Source organism: Aptenodytes patagonicus, chromosome 10 (genome assembly GCF_965638725.1).
Source record: "Aptenodytes patagonicus chromosome 10, bAptPat1.pri.cur, whole genome shotgun sequence".
Lineage (NCBI taxonomy): Eukaryota > Metazoa > Chordata > Aves > Sphenisciformes > Spheniscidae > Aptenodytes > Aptenodytes patagonicus.
The window spans coordinates 20,016,602-20,030,201 of record NC_134958.1 but is presented as its reverse complement, the minus strand read 5'-3'; the positions used below and the strand labels follow the sequence as shown (position 1 = coordinate 20,030,201).

General features: G+C 41.3%; 1 protein-coding gene across 6 annotated transcripts in view; it reads right to left on the bottom strand.

Annotated features, from left to right (window-relative positions):
* Window positions 1-2,015: 2,015 nt before the first annotated feature.
* TLN2 (talin 2) overlaps window positions 2,016-13,600 on the bottom strand; it is a 209,946-nt gene continuing 198,361 nt past the window's right edge. For 5 of the 6 annotated variants that reach the window (XM_076348381.1, XM_076348382.1, XM_076348379.1 and 2 more), the window contains 4 exons: window positions 12,844-12,906; window positions 12,567-12,749; window positions 6,133-6,258; window positions 2,016-5,171 (listed from right to left, as the gene is read on the bottom strand). In XM_076348381.1, the coding sequence (XP_076204496.1) occupies window positions 5,043-5,171; window positions 6,133-6,258; window positions 12,567-12,749; window positions 12,844-12,906 (501 nt within the window). In that variant the 3' untranslated portion in view covers window positions 2,016-5,042. The remainder of the gene's footprint in view (window positions 5,172-6,132; window positions 6,259-12,566; window positions 12,750-12,843; window positions 12,907-13,600) is intronic. The other variant, XR_012996198.1, reaches the window with a different exon arrangement.

Genomic DNA, 13,600 nt, shown 5'->3' with positions numbered 1-13,600 from the left:
CCCAAAACCCCAACAATACCAAGCATCCAACACCCTTGAATAACTGGTGTTTGATTTTTTTTATATATTTATGCGCGGTTAACATCTGCTTTATTTTAAGGATATTGAATGGTCACTGACATATATCACAAAGTAAGCATTCATAGTTTTATCTATGCAGCAGAGCTTTAAATAGAACATTCTCCTTTGTCACCTGGGAATTCTGCCTTTTCCCAGCCTTGCAGATAGATACAACTTCTGCCTTATTTTGCTTAAGGAGCAAAATGATCCTTTGCACGACAACTGGTGCAACACAAGTCACAAATACCTACACGCAGAAAAAAAAGGAATTCCTTCAAGGGCTCATTGTTGGTGAAGAAAAAAAAATTATTTATTTTTGTGGCCAGATAAATACTATACATAATGGTGTGGCAGTATGACTACAAACTCCTTTGTGCCTTTCTTGGGGTTAAAACTTTAACAGAAAGGGAAGACATTAGAGTTCAACCCCCTAGAAACTCCAGCATATAATTACAAAACTGTCTTGAACAGAAGGTTCTTCCACTGCAACAAAGTGTACTAATTTGGGAGAAAACAGAAATCTCTTCTGCTTTATTATTTTTAAAAAGTTAAAAAAGTGACAAAATGGTGCTTATTTGTAGCTCAATAAGTGACAGATAATAATCTTTAGGCAAAATGAATCCTGTTGTCAGATATGAACTGTCATGGGTATAGCGTTTCCACACTCTAGGACACAGGGTTGCTTCAGCCTGCCCCTTGAACTGGGCCACGTCTAGTTTAGATCGATTCTCTTGTTAAATTTCTCTGGTGCTGAAACATTGCAGCCCAGAACTCTTCTGCAGTTATCTGCTTTATGCAGTGGCTAGGCAGATTACAAAGAGTTCGGCACAATCTTTACCATGCCTTCTGGAGACCTCTCTATAGCTCACATGCAGCAGGCTGAAAACAAGCAATACACAAAGTTCAGCACTGTTGAGTTTGTTGACTCCAACTAGGAAGTATCAGATTTGGGGGCCTAATCTGATACCGGGCAGTTGACGTAGGGGAGACTCTGCTTCATTGTGTTGTGCCTCAGTACCAGGTCCTCCCTCTGCCCAGCGCTGACCGAAGCAGCCTGTTTGGCAGTGCGTCCCCCTGTCCACTGTGATGAAAGTAGGGATGTTGCCTCTTGGGCTGAAGTACACCCGTGTGGCTCTACCCAGTGCTGCGTGCGCTTAGCAACGTTCGCTCAAGGATCTCTGCATCGCTTTCCACTGAACGATGCACTGCGCCCAAGGATGAGTTCACACATTAAAGGAAGGGTAGCTCATGAGCCAGATCCAGTCTGTGCATCTGTCTACCTCCGAACTAATTTATCAGACTCCATTGCAGGTGCTATGGTCAGGCAAAACAGCAATTTGTAAGAGACTTGTAACTCACAGGACCAAACAGTTTCTGCATCTGGCATCATAAACTTTGTGCCACAGAAATGTGTCGTTCCATTAACATGAACAACCACAGTGTGTTTAACGTATACTACTGTGAATACGGAAAAGCAGATTTCAGGAATCATGACAGTTATGGGCAGATAACTCTCTCTTTGTTAATCACGATGCAGCTACATAAGGACAAAACTTTTACAGTAGAAGGCCAAAAAACCCCCCAAATCCCAAATGAGAGATTAAGAAAAAAAAGTAGGGAAAATAAATGTAGTGATGGCACATGCCATACTCCTGGGGTGAATATCTTGTCAGTTTGGACTGATAAAAGCAAAAATGTGCTCATGAGCTAAACATTTCCATTGAGGAGGTTTCTAGATTATGTATTCATCCCTTCATTAGGAATTAAGTAATGAAGATGCAGAAAATCAAAGGGAAAGGGACAGATGAAACAAGAGTCTGGCCTTCAATTTTTGTTTTAAAACTTTTCTTACTTTGAGGCTTCTGATGTAGAAAAGTTAAGACGAATGATGAAATGTTCAAATTATTTTCTGAATAGTTGGGGAAACAACACTAGACTATTTGTACACAAACAACTTTGAGGCATTTTGCTTTTAATTTGCATACAATTCCTTAAAGTGAATTCCACATGAAGAAGGGTGAGATACAACAGAGCTCATTTACCATTTCACAAGTTAACAGAACAAAGTAAACATCTGCCCGTCTTATTAATTAGCTTCCGTCCCTTACTCCAACTTGTCACTTCCTGCTGCAAGTCTCCATGCCAAATGAATGCATGGACTAATTCCACAGATGTTCACATGTGGACTTCAGTGGTACTGCAAATTATAACAGCAAGAAAAAATTGAAATAGAAAGACTTTAGATGAGCTTATATTATCTTAATGTTTCCCAAATGAAGACCCAAAATTCAGAGTAAACAAATAATTCAGTTGTTCAGCTCAGCTACTCATCTGACTGTGGTTCCTCTATGGAGCACATAGCTAAGGAGAAAAAAAGAACAATACTTTCTGCCAGGTAAGAGGGGGCATTAAATCAGAAATAGAGAGGTCCCAAAATAACTGTGCTAAAATGGACTTCCCAAACAAATTTATCTGGAACACAATTTGAGCATGCTCTTTCCTTCTACATACTGATAAAGTTTTCTAGCTATACAATTTCCATACATAGTTGCATTTGACCAGGCTTCCAGCTTCTTTCAAACTGGCAAATACCATCCTGATCAAAATATATTACAACAGTATTATACCTACAATAAAATATTGGCATGGTGCTAAGGACAGCATCACCTTTCTTCGTGCTTTAATGAGACCAAATAATAGGTGAAACATAGGTTGGAAGGGAAGCAGTAACAAATCTGTCTGGCAGATCTTTCCAAAAAAGAGATGGGAATGTGAGGCTATCCAGGTTAAAAAAAAAAAAAAAAAAAGAAAAAAAAAAAAAAAAAAGAGAAAGAGCCGTAACCTGCAGAGAAGCTGGACCTACCAACAGCAGCAGAAAATCCCTATCACCAGAGCTGTCTTTATTTAGGTCTTGCAGCAATACACACCCATTTAGCCTTCTGCCTAAAAATTTACAGAAGCCTTTTTTTTGTGTAGGAATTCTTAACATTGAGATTCTGTGATGCTGCTCACAGTAGTTGAGTGAAAAAAATCAATTATGCTGAAGTGGAAAATGACAGAACTTGGAATTGCACGTATCCGATAGTAAGGGTTTGCATATGCACACAAGCCTACACATCACAGCCCATCTGTCGATGCCAGTGATTCCATTTGGGATTTGCCAATTTATTCCTCTCATGATTGTGGATTCTCCAGCAACTCTACTGAGTCTGAAATACATCAGTACCAGAGAAGAGACTCTAACAATAAAAATCTTTGTACACTTTAATATTTATTAATTCTCTAGTCATTTTTTGCTATATATTTAACACTAGTGTGACAAAATTCCTGATAATTGTATCTCATGCAGGTAACTTAAATGAGGAGTTAGCACTATCTAAACTGGTAAACCTACCACTAGGGGGGGTTACTTTTGAGTCTACAAGACAAGTATTTCTGCAACAATGACAACTAGGTGGGTATGCATACAACGTAACAGGCTCAGCTGAATGCACTTGGCAGGTATCTAAATGACAGCACAGCCTTCAGAAGGACTGGAGTGGCAACATCCTTTGACCTAAATAGACTTGACATTATTGTTTAAGAGAGCTTGAATGGAGTTGGAGGCATGTTGGAAATTGTTAGGAGAGAGGGTGTTTCTGTAGTTAGTTGAACAGTTTAGCTTTTTCTAGTTAAAGTTGCTGTGATTTGTGTTCTTTCTTTGACAGGGTAAAATGTGTTACTCACTCTACCCGTAATGCTATTGTCTAGGTCACAACAGAGATATTGAGAGCATACCGTACCTTTCTGCAGCTGAAGACAAAGATTGCTGATAGATTGCTGCTATTCCTTCTCTGCAATTCCTTGGTGAGTATATTTTCATCAATACCAACTATGAAAAGAAACTCCCTAGAGTCCAGATTTTTTAAAAATATATTACAGGAAAAGTCTACTTGTGAATCACTTAATTCTTTTCTCCTACAATACCCACAGGTTTCAAAACAATATAATTATAAATGAAATTATTAAAAGAATAACAAGAGTTGTGACAGTCTTTTGATGTACTGGGCATTTCCCTTTTTTAACTAACATACATTCTAACAGAAATCCCACAGTACGAACCAGATAACTTCAATTAAAAAACAAAATGCAAACTATTCAGTCCAATATTAGAGCATGTGTATGTGTGTATAATACTGTGAAAGTAGTCACACATTAGAGGTATATAATTGAAACAGCATTTTCCTTCATGAACCTGCTATTATTGAGGCAATGACAAGGTTTCCATTTCTTTGTTTTCTGAGCTCTTTAAAGAATGGCTATTGCCACATTTTGTAAACCTAAATACTGTACAAGTAGAAGCTCGTTGGTATCAGGTAAGGAGTAATACTACTAGTGCAAACAGGTGCAGAGACAATTCCTCCAGTTTTGGGGTGAACCAGCTATATAACACTGAAAGAGGACAGGCATCTTCTTCAAACCCACACTCAGACATACATCCTTCTCCGTCTTGGTCTTCTTTTTACAAGGGCAGTTGGGGGAGAACCACCAGCTCATTTGATATTTATCATATGAAAGATTTCTTGACTGTTTTCCTATTAATATTATGAATGTTTTATAACAAGTCAAGGAACGATAAATACCTCAAGCATCAGGAAAGTGACAATAATACTGACTTAGTATCTTTAGTAAAAAGTGAAACATTCTCTCCTGAGATATAAGTCAAGGAAGGAACAGGAATGATGAACCTAACACTGTACCATTATTTGATCATCATGCACCTCAGCTGACCAGATGAGAAAGAACAAGTGTTTATTGCCCTCTGCTCATCCGAAGCTATGACAGGCAGTTTATTTAGGTAAGTGCTTGGCATACCAGAATGTTGTCAGAGCAGTTCTCACTGTACTGTCCCCCTTTAGCTTATTTCTTTAAAAGAAAAGAAAAAAAAAAAAAAAAAAAGAGGAAAAAAAAAGGAAAAAAAAGAAGAAGAAAATCTCAGCAGGTTAACCCTCATCTTCTCTCAGCTCTGTGGGTAGAAATTTGTATTGCTGTTGGCGGATCTGAGCCAGTTTTTTCCTTGCCTCTTCCAGCTCTCTTTCCTTCTTCAGCATTTCTTCTTGGGCTGCAATGATCTAGAAAACAGAAGCATGAATTATGACAGCAAGGAATACTGTCTGTAAAACAAGATTTCTTTCTTGCAAAGAAAGAAGCACCAAATGTCAATGACTTCAGCAGGAATTGCTGAATTTTTTTCAGGTTCCAGGACTATGCCATCAAGAACAGTATCATATTCCCACTTGTTTCTTAAAGAGGACTAAAAAAAGAAAAAAAGAATCTACCAGCATAGCTTTACCATACATCCATGATGGATTTTATAGTGCTGTGCTCCCCCAACATTCATCGGGGTGAGGGGTTAGCACATGTAGGATAAGCACCATGTCTTAACATAATGTTTGAGTGACAGTAAAATTGAACACTCATTACTGCAGGTGTCCACAGTATTTTCCTGCATCTCAAAATGCCGAAGGAAAAATAACAGTACTACGGACATGCAGAAATGATAAAGTTCAATATCTTTTAAGTAGTGACCACAGTATATGGTGTTCCTCATTCATAACAGTGAAGCCAGAAGTTGGTACAGCCTCAAAGCCTTGGAATCTATTTTTAAATACTGTTATTATTTCCCCATATTTATTATGGTCACAGTAACGAAATAGCATCAGTCCTTATCTCTCGCTCTCTATTTCTTTGATTATATACATACAAAACTAGTGTTCCATTAAGATTTGGGAATATTTAAAGTACACAAGGGACGTTTGAAAAGAACCATTAACTTCATCAGAACAAAAATAAAAGATACTGGACAATGGTAACTGCTATTACAGTAAATGCTCAATGAAGAAGTGTAGACATCTTACAGCATATCGCTGTGCTGTTATGTCAGTGGTTAACTGACAGCGAGGCATCAAGTAATTTATCATCGATTTCTACACAGATTTGTCAGCCTGCAATGCAGCAGATGGACCTTGTAACACTATGCTATATTTCTGTGAGAGTTTTTCTCTGCTTTACTTCTTGGGTGATTGTACCAACCTGAGCAATGCCACCCACAAACTTTGTTTTGACCACAACATCGTCATCCTCTGCTTTCCCAAATGCTGCTTTTTGGGCCGCCCTGACAAGATTGTCTGATGCTCGCTTCACAGCATTTCCTGCAGCCTTTGAAAAAGACAAAAGAAATTTAGTAATAAGAAAAATGCGTAACTAACATGGATTCATCTGAGCATCAAAACTAAAACATCTTTACTTGACTACACAGGAAAGGTGTGTTTTGTTTTGTTTTTTCCAGTGAAAAGCAAATTAATCTTTCAAAATCAATGGTACAGAGAGGAACACAATTCCTTTATTTAAGAAGCTGGAAGTTGGGAAAGTCACAAACAAGATTTTTTTCCCTACGGTTTGAAATAAAACAGTGGATGAAATCGCGAGTTATGTTATGCACAACAGTGATCAGATTTTTGAGGAAGAACAGAAAATGAAAGCTAGTGTATAAAGAAACATTTTAAGGCAATGAATTTTTTAAATTAATGGACGTTCATCAAGGCAAATTAGCCACTTACAGAGCCATGATTATCTCACATTTAAACTTCTATTTCCTCAAAAATTATCAGATTTCTAAAGATAAACAGTCAAACATTTGTAATACATCTTTTGTTGTCTAAACTGCGTAGTGTCAGCAATTGTGCACCAAAAAGTAAAAGGTAACTAAGCTACCTGCATTCTAGCATGACAAAGCTATCTTTGCTATACTGTAATAGATACTGGCAGCAGAAATTCCACACTGCATGCTCAGTAATGACCATGTCCACATGTGTGGACACATCCACACATGTAATGGATACAGAGGAGGATACCAGAGGAGTGGCCTTGGAATCTCCTACTGTGATCCCCATGGAGATGAGTGGAAGAAGGGTCCTTGTCACAAACAAAATGCAAACCTCTCTTCTGCTAAAGCTAAAAGATGGAGCTGGCACCTTTTTTTAAGCACTGAGGTATTTCCTTGGCTAGGAAATACCCTGTGCAGACAGGTGATAGTAGTAGAGGGCTCAGCATTGTAAGATCTAGCACTGAATTTGCTCCAGTGTACTAAGAGATGGTGAAAGTAGTGTGTCCTGGTTTTGGCTGGGATAGAGTTAATTTTCTTCCTAGTAGCTGGTACAGTGCTGTGCTTTGGATTTAGTATGAGAATCATGTTGATAACACAACGATGTTTTAGTTGTTGCTAAGTGGTGCTTACACTAGTCAAGGACTTTTCAGCTTCTCCTGCCCTGCCAGCGAGAAGCTGGGAGGGGGCACGGCCAGGACAGCTGACCCAAACTGGCCAAAGGGATATTCCATACCATGGGACGTCATGCTCGGGATATAAACTGGGGGGAGTTGGCCGGGGGAGGGGTGACGGCTGCTCGGGAACTGGCTGGGCATCGGTTGGCGGGTGGTGAGCAATTGCATTGTGCATCGCTTATTTTGTATATTCTTTTATCAATATTATTATTATTTTCCCTTCCTTTTCTGTCCTATTAAGCTGTCTTTTTCTCAACCCATGAATTTTACTTACTTTTTTTTTTCTGATTCTTTCCCCCATCCCACTGGGGAGCGGGGGGAGCGAGCAAATGGCTGTGTGGTATTTAGCTGCCTGTCGGGTTAAACCACAACATGGTGGAAAGCTGGCTCTGGGAGAAGAATGGTCCATGGTTTAATAGGTACTGCACATGGAGGTGTAAACGAGATCTTTCATGTATCACTGGCAGTCCTTTAAATTTGTGAGTCCCAGATAAGTCATATGTCTGATATTTTGTATTTTAAATTGGTTGATACACCAAAATTTGACCTTGGCTTCTTGGCTCTTACTGGAATCCTCCTCCTTTCCACCTCTTTATCTATTCATCAGTGTCAGGACAGAGGCAGGAAAAGAAACTTCTGGGCTGATGTGGACTTAGTGCTAGGAGGGGTCATGGGTCACTCATTCTGAGGGACTGACTGGGGGACCTAGCTATATGTTTTCTAGTCAATTATACATACAAATACTGAAAGGTGGGCCCCCAAATGTATTTCAAGTGCTTTAGCAAAGAAACAACTTCACAGAATGGGGCAGAGCACCATTCAAAGATATTTCCACCTCCTGAGCAAGAGGAACACCTAGATCACCTGTTACCATGGGTAAGTCTTCAGTGTACAGTGGAATGCTATGGAGAGAGATCTTACTTAATTGTGAAGAATTTAGCTGAGATACCAAAAGCAACATGTTATCAACACTCCTGCAGTAACATAGCCTGGTCAAAGTGACATGAATTTATCACTACTCAAACTGACTTCTGTAATGCTGTACAGCATTACTTAGTACCAGGTACTCTCAAGGGCAACTGAATACTTCATGAAGAGAAGGATGTGAATGGTTAAATCTTGCTAGAACCCCTGCGCTGGGAAGGTGCCTATCCTGTAAATGAAATTTGAGAGCTGTGTGCTACAGGAGTGGATCTGCATGTCATTCAGCTATTTGTACTGTGTGGATTTAAACCAGCAGAAGCAAATGGGGACAGATATAGGTACAGCTGTCCTAGCTTAATCTACTGCCCAAGAAGTGTTAATTAGACTCTAAAAGTTTACATGGGGTCAAGGAGGACTGGATAAATTAAGAGCAGAAAACCACTGAGGGTTACTAAACATACAGAATCTGCATCTGTCTTGGGAAGTTCCTGAGCTGAAAATGCTGGGAATCTAAGAACACAGTAGAGAATAGTATCACGCATGGTTACCCTGTTCTTACTTGCTTCTCTAAGCATTTCCTACTGGCCACTGCTGGAATCAGGATATAGTTTGGGCTTAATGAACTTCTGGTCTGATCCAGTAAGGCTGTTCTTGTATTAAACCCTAAACCCTAGTATCTAACAGCAAATCAGTCAACACCACCAATAAACAACATCAATGCTTTCACAATGTGTAGAAAAAGGGTAGGTACTTGCAGTGTTGTGACAGGCAGTGAGAGAGAACAGGAGTAGAGTTCTCTGTCCCGTGGTTCCCAACGTCTCCAGGTGTCATGTGTGCTGAGAACACTCGTTCCCACACAGGCCACTAGCCAAGACAGCCTGCTCTCACATGCTGGAGACACCTGGGCACAAGGAGGGGAAGCCACATGGACTAGCTCTGAACCTGCCCCCCCTTTCCCAGTCCTATTCCATATTTCCAGCTTCATCTCCCTTTCAATTTAATTCTCTTCCCACCTGAAATGACCCAAGGACAAACCATCTGGAATTTGCTCTGCTCAGTCTGGACCTCATCCAAAGAGAACGGAAACATTTCCATTTGTTTCATTAAGTTTTGGAACAGATTCGGTAACAGTGCATTTCAAGTTAGCATTCATGGGAAATGGAGTTCAAATGTCTTCTCCCAAAGCTTGCAGTTGTTTGTGGGGTAGGAAAGAGAAAACTAATGCACTCTACCTCCTGAACCTAACCTACTGATTAAAGCTATGTGAGAACATTTGTGCTGGGGGCAAAGCCAGCTGAAAAGCCCCAGTAGTTTTGGCAAATTCACCAGTAAAAATATTTGGTAGACATCAACTCACTGGTTTTGCTATGATAAAGGACATTATTTCCAAATGCAAACTGCTTTTCCCTTCATTATTCATTTTGGGACTAATATGAAGCTTGGTAAAATGGCAAAGTTCAATTTCAATCCATGCTTGGGCTCATTTCCTTTTCACATTCCCCTCCAACTTTTCACATTCAATGTCTATTTAATAATATTTGCCTAAAGTGACTGAGTACCCTGAATTTCCTGGCAGAGCTGAGAAAACACAGTCTCTAGTATGTGATTTTGTTCCTGTTCCCATTGTTTGTTCTGCATTTAAAATTCCTTCAGACCCATCTTGGCATTTGGATATTAAAGTGCAAGTTGAATGACAGTCAGAACTACCTTCCAGTTACTGATACCTCCCCCACAGACCATTGACAAAGTCGATCTATATGAATCCACTATAAAGCACTAAAACCATCTCATCCCTAGAGATAACATTAACATGCCACTGTTTTCTATAGAAACAGATTTTTCACACGCTCATACATTTATGTTTTCCTCCTAAATATTTAACCCGTTTTTCTACTTTGAAGAAAATGATGACATCAGTTCCTCTTTCTCAGACAGATACTTAGTCATATGTATTTCTGTTGGACTTGATTCTGTGGGACAACCAGGGGATCCGGCCCAGCCAGCACGGATTCATGAGAGGCAGGTCCTGCTTGACCAACCTGATCTCCTTCTATGACCAGGTGACCCGCCTAGTGGATGAGGGAAAGGCTGTGGACGTGGTCTACCTGGACTTCAGCAAGGCCTTTGACACCGTCTCCCACAGCATTCTCCTAGAGAAGCTGGCGGCTCACGGCTTAGACAGGTGGACTCTGCGCTGGGTCAAAAACTGGCTGGACGGCCGGGCCCAGAGAGTTGTGGTGAATGGAATTAACTCCAGTTGGCGGCCGGTCACGAGCGGTGTTCCCCAGGGCTCAGTACTGGGGCCGGTCTTGTTCAATATCTTTATCAATGATCTGGATGAGGGGATCGAGTGCACCCTCAGTCAGTTTGCAGACGACACCAAGTTGGGCGGGAGTGTTGATCTGCTCGAGGGTAGGAAGGCTCTGCAGAGGGACCTGGACAGGCTGGATCGATGGGCCCAGGCCAACTGTATGAGGTTCAACAAGGACAAGTGCCGGGTCCTGCACTTCGGCCACAACAACCCCATGCAGCGCTACAGGCTTGGGGAAGAGTGGCTGGAAAGCTGCCTGTCAGAAAAGGACCTGGGGGTGTTGGTCGACAGCCGGCTGAACATGAGCCGGCAGCGTGCCCAGGCGGCCAAGAAGGCCAATGGCATCCTGGCCTGTATCAGAAATAGTGTGGCCAGCAGGAGTAGGGAAGTGATCGTGCCCCTGGACTCGGCACTGGTGAGGCCGCACCTCGAATACTGTGCTCTGTTTTGGGCCCCTCACTACAAGAAGGACGTTGAGGTGCTGGAGCGTGTCCAGAGAAGGGCAACGAGGCTGGTGAGGGGTCTGGAGAACAAGTCTTATGAGGAGCGGCTGAGGGAACTGGGGTTGTTCAGCCTGGAAAAAAGGAGGCTGAGGGGAGACCTCATCGCTCTCTACAACTCCCTGAAAGGAGGTTGTAGCGAGGTGGGGGTCGGTCTCTTCTCCCAAGTAACAAGCAATAGGACAAGAGGAAATGGCCTCAAGTTGCGCCAGGGGAGGTTTAGATTGGATGTAAGGAAAAATTTCTTTACTGACAGAGTGGTTAAACATTGGACCAGGCTGCCCAGGGAAGTGGTTGAGTCCCCATCCCTGGAGGTATTTAAAAGACGTGTAGATGAGGTGCTTAGGGACATGGTTTAGTGGGCATGGTGGTGTTGGGTTGACGGTTGGACTCGATGATCTTAGAGGTCTTTTCCAACCTCAATGATTCTATGATTCTATGATTCTACCTATCCATACATGAACTGTTATATTGAGTGTCCATTAGTAGCATCTGTGCAAATAAGAGAAAAAGGAAAAAATTCACTACCACCAAAGATACTCCATGTTGATGGTATGAAAAAAGGAGCTGAAATAGTTCTTACATTCCAGCTGAGCCTGCAGGACAGGATGTCAGAGAAGGCTGTAGCCATTTTTAAAATGAACACCCTTAAACAAAACTTCTGGAGACATTAGATTTTACCTGTTGTAACACAGTGTTAATTCAGTAATGGTTCATAGAAGCTCAATATGAAATGGATGTGTAATGTAAAAGGGAACCAGTTTCATGTAAAAAAGTTAATTCAGACTTCAGTTGAGATGTTGCATCAGCTTCTGTTCTTGATTTTGTCTGACAATGATTCTCCATTTTAGAAATGTTCTATCTACAATTGCTGTCTCTTGACTCCTAGAAACAAAGGAAAACTGACCACAGCTCAGGCTGGCACTTAGGCAAGTACTTAGTTGAACATATGCATAATCTTGCAGAGGTCAGGAGGATACTCATGTGCAACCAAGTTAAGTGTGCTTACCTGTTTGCAAGCTCACTGGGAGTCTAACTGAATGCAGAATAATTGCAGAGAAACCAACTATACTCACTCACTATAAAAATGCACGTAAGTAAACATTCTCAGCTCATGTATTCCTGTGGCTTATCATGAATATGAATCTATCAATATTGCACCTAAACCAGGGCTTGGCACAGGCCAGTCAGCATTTGCATCTCTCAACATCTTTTAAAAAATGAAGAATAAAACAAGCAGTGAGCTGTAGCTACTGCTGAATAATGACAAATGCACAATCACTTCATCCTTGATGAATGAAAGTGTCCCAGAATCCCACAAGGAAGAAAAACTGAACAGAATTCTGAAAATTCAAGAGATTATTCCTAAAATTTGGGGTTTGTTCACGCAGTGCTAAAACAGCGTTTACATGGCACTACTATGTGTTTTCAGTAATTAAGATCACGAGTACCTGTAGCCTCCTCATGGCTTCAGAGTCATGGTCAGCCTTCACTTTGCAAGCCACAAGCAATTGTGCTGTAGAAGCTGCCACTTGTTTGGCAGATGAGATGAGCTTCTCCTCACTAGCGTGGCCTTGCACTGAGGCATTAGCTGCTTCACAGAGATTGCTGGTTGCAGCTGCCACCATTCGGGCCTAGGAGACAGTAAAAAAAGTCACTGTGTATTCTCACAGGATATTATTTCTTCAGAAAAGGTGCTAGTTTTCCTTAAGAGAAGTAGTTACTCACAGCGGAAATAAGTCCCTGAGACCACTGTCCATCATCAGCTGCATTTGCAGGGATTGCTCCAACCTGAAAAAACAGTTCAGAGATGGCTTACAATGAAATAGAAAATACAATTGCTTTGTCTCAGATTTAGACAAACAGTAATCTATGAAAAAAGGAAACACCTGCACCCATGACTCTGCCCAGCACATACAGGAGCAGAAAATCCAACTGCAAGTTAGTTGTCAGAGTAACTGTGCTTCCAGCACACATCTGCCTGCTCGTGTAGCGTCCAACTTGCTATGCTGCTTGAATTGCCCCATCCTTGGAACATGTGTAGAAGTGCCAGAATAATGATTGTTGCAGCCGAGACTTTGGCCTAAGCAACAGTTGAAGCAGTAGTTCCTAATCTCCTGGCCGTTAAAATAACTTATTTCTGTCTCCACAACACATTTGGGTTTACATCATTCCTGAATCTCTTCTGATTCTGACACTAGGGGAAGGTACAAAACAGAAAGCTCCCCAGGGAAGCCCCCCAACTGCTTTTGTGCCTAATAATGGCATTTGAGGAAAGCAGCCCATTTTTCTTCATGGCTCATCCACTGAAGTGTTCATGGGATCAGCAGTACTGGCAACAACCAGCAGACAGTTTTCTTCCCACATCAGATGAAAATAATGAAACAAAATTCTACAGTTGGTTGCCAGCCCCCCACCCCCAACTGCCTGGGCCTGGGAGTTTTTGGAAGAGAAGCTGGAAGATATGAAATGTAAACATGGTCCA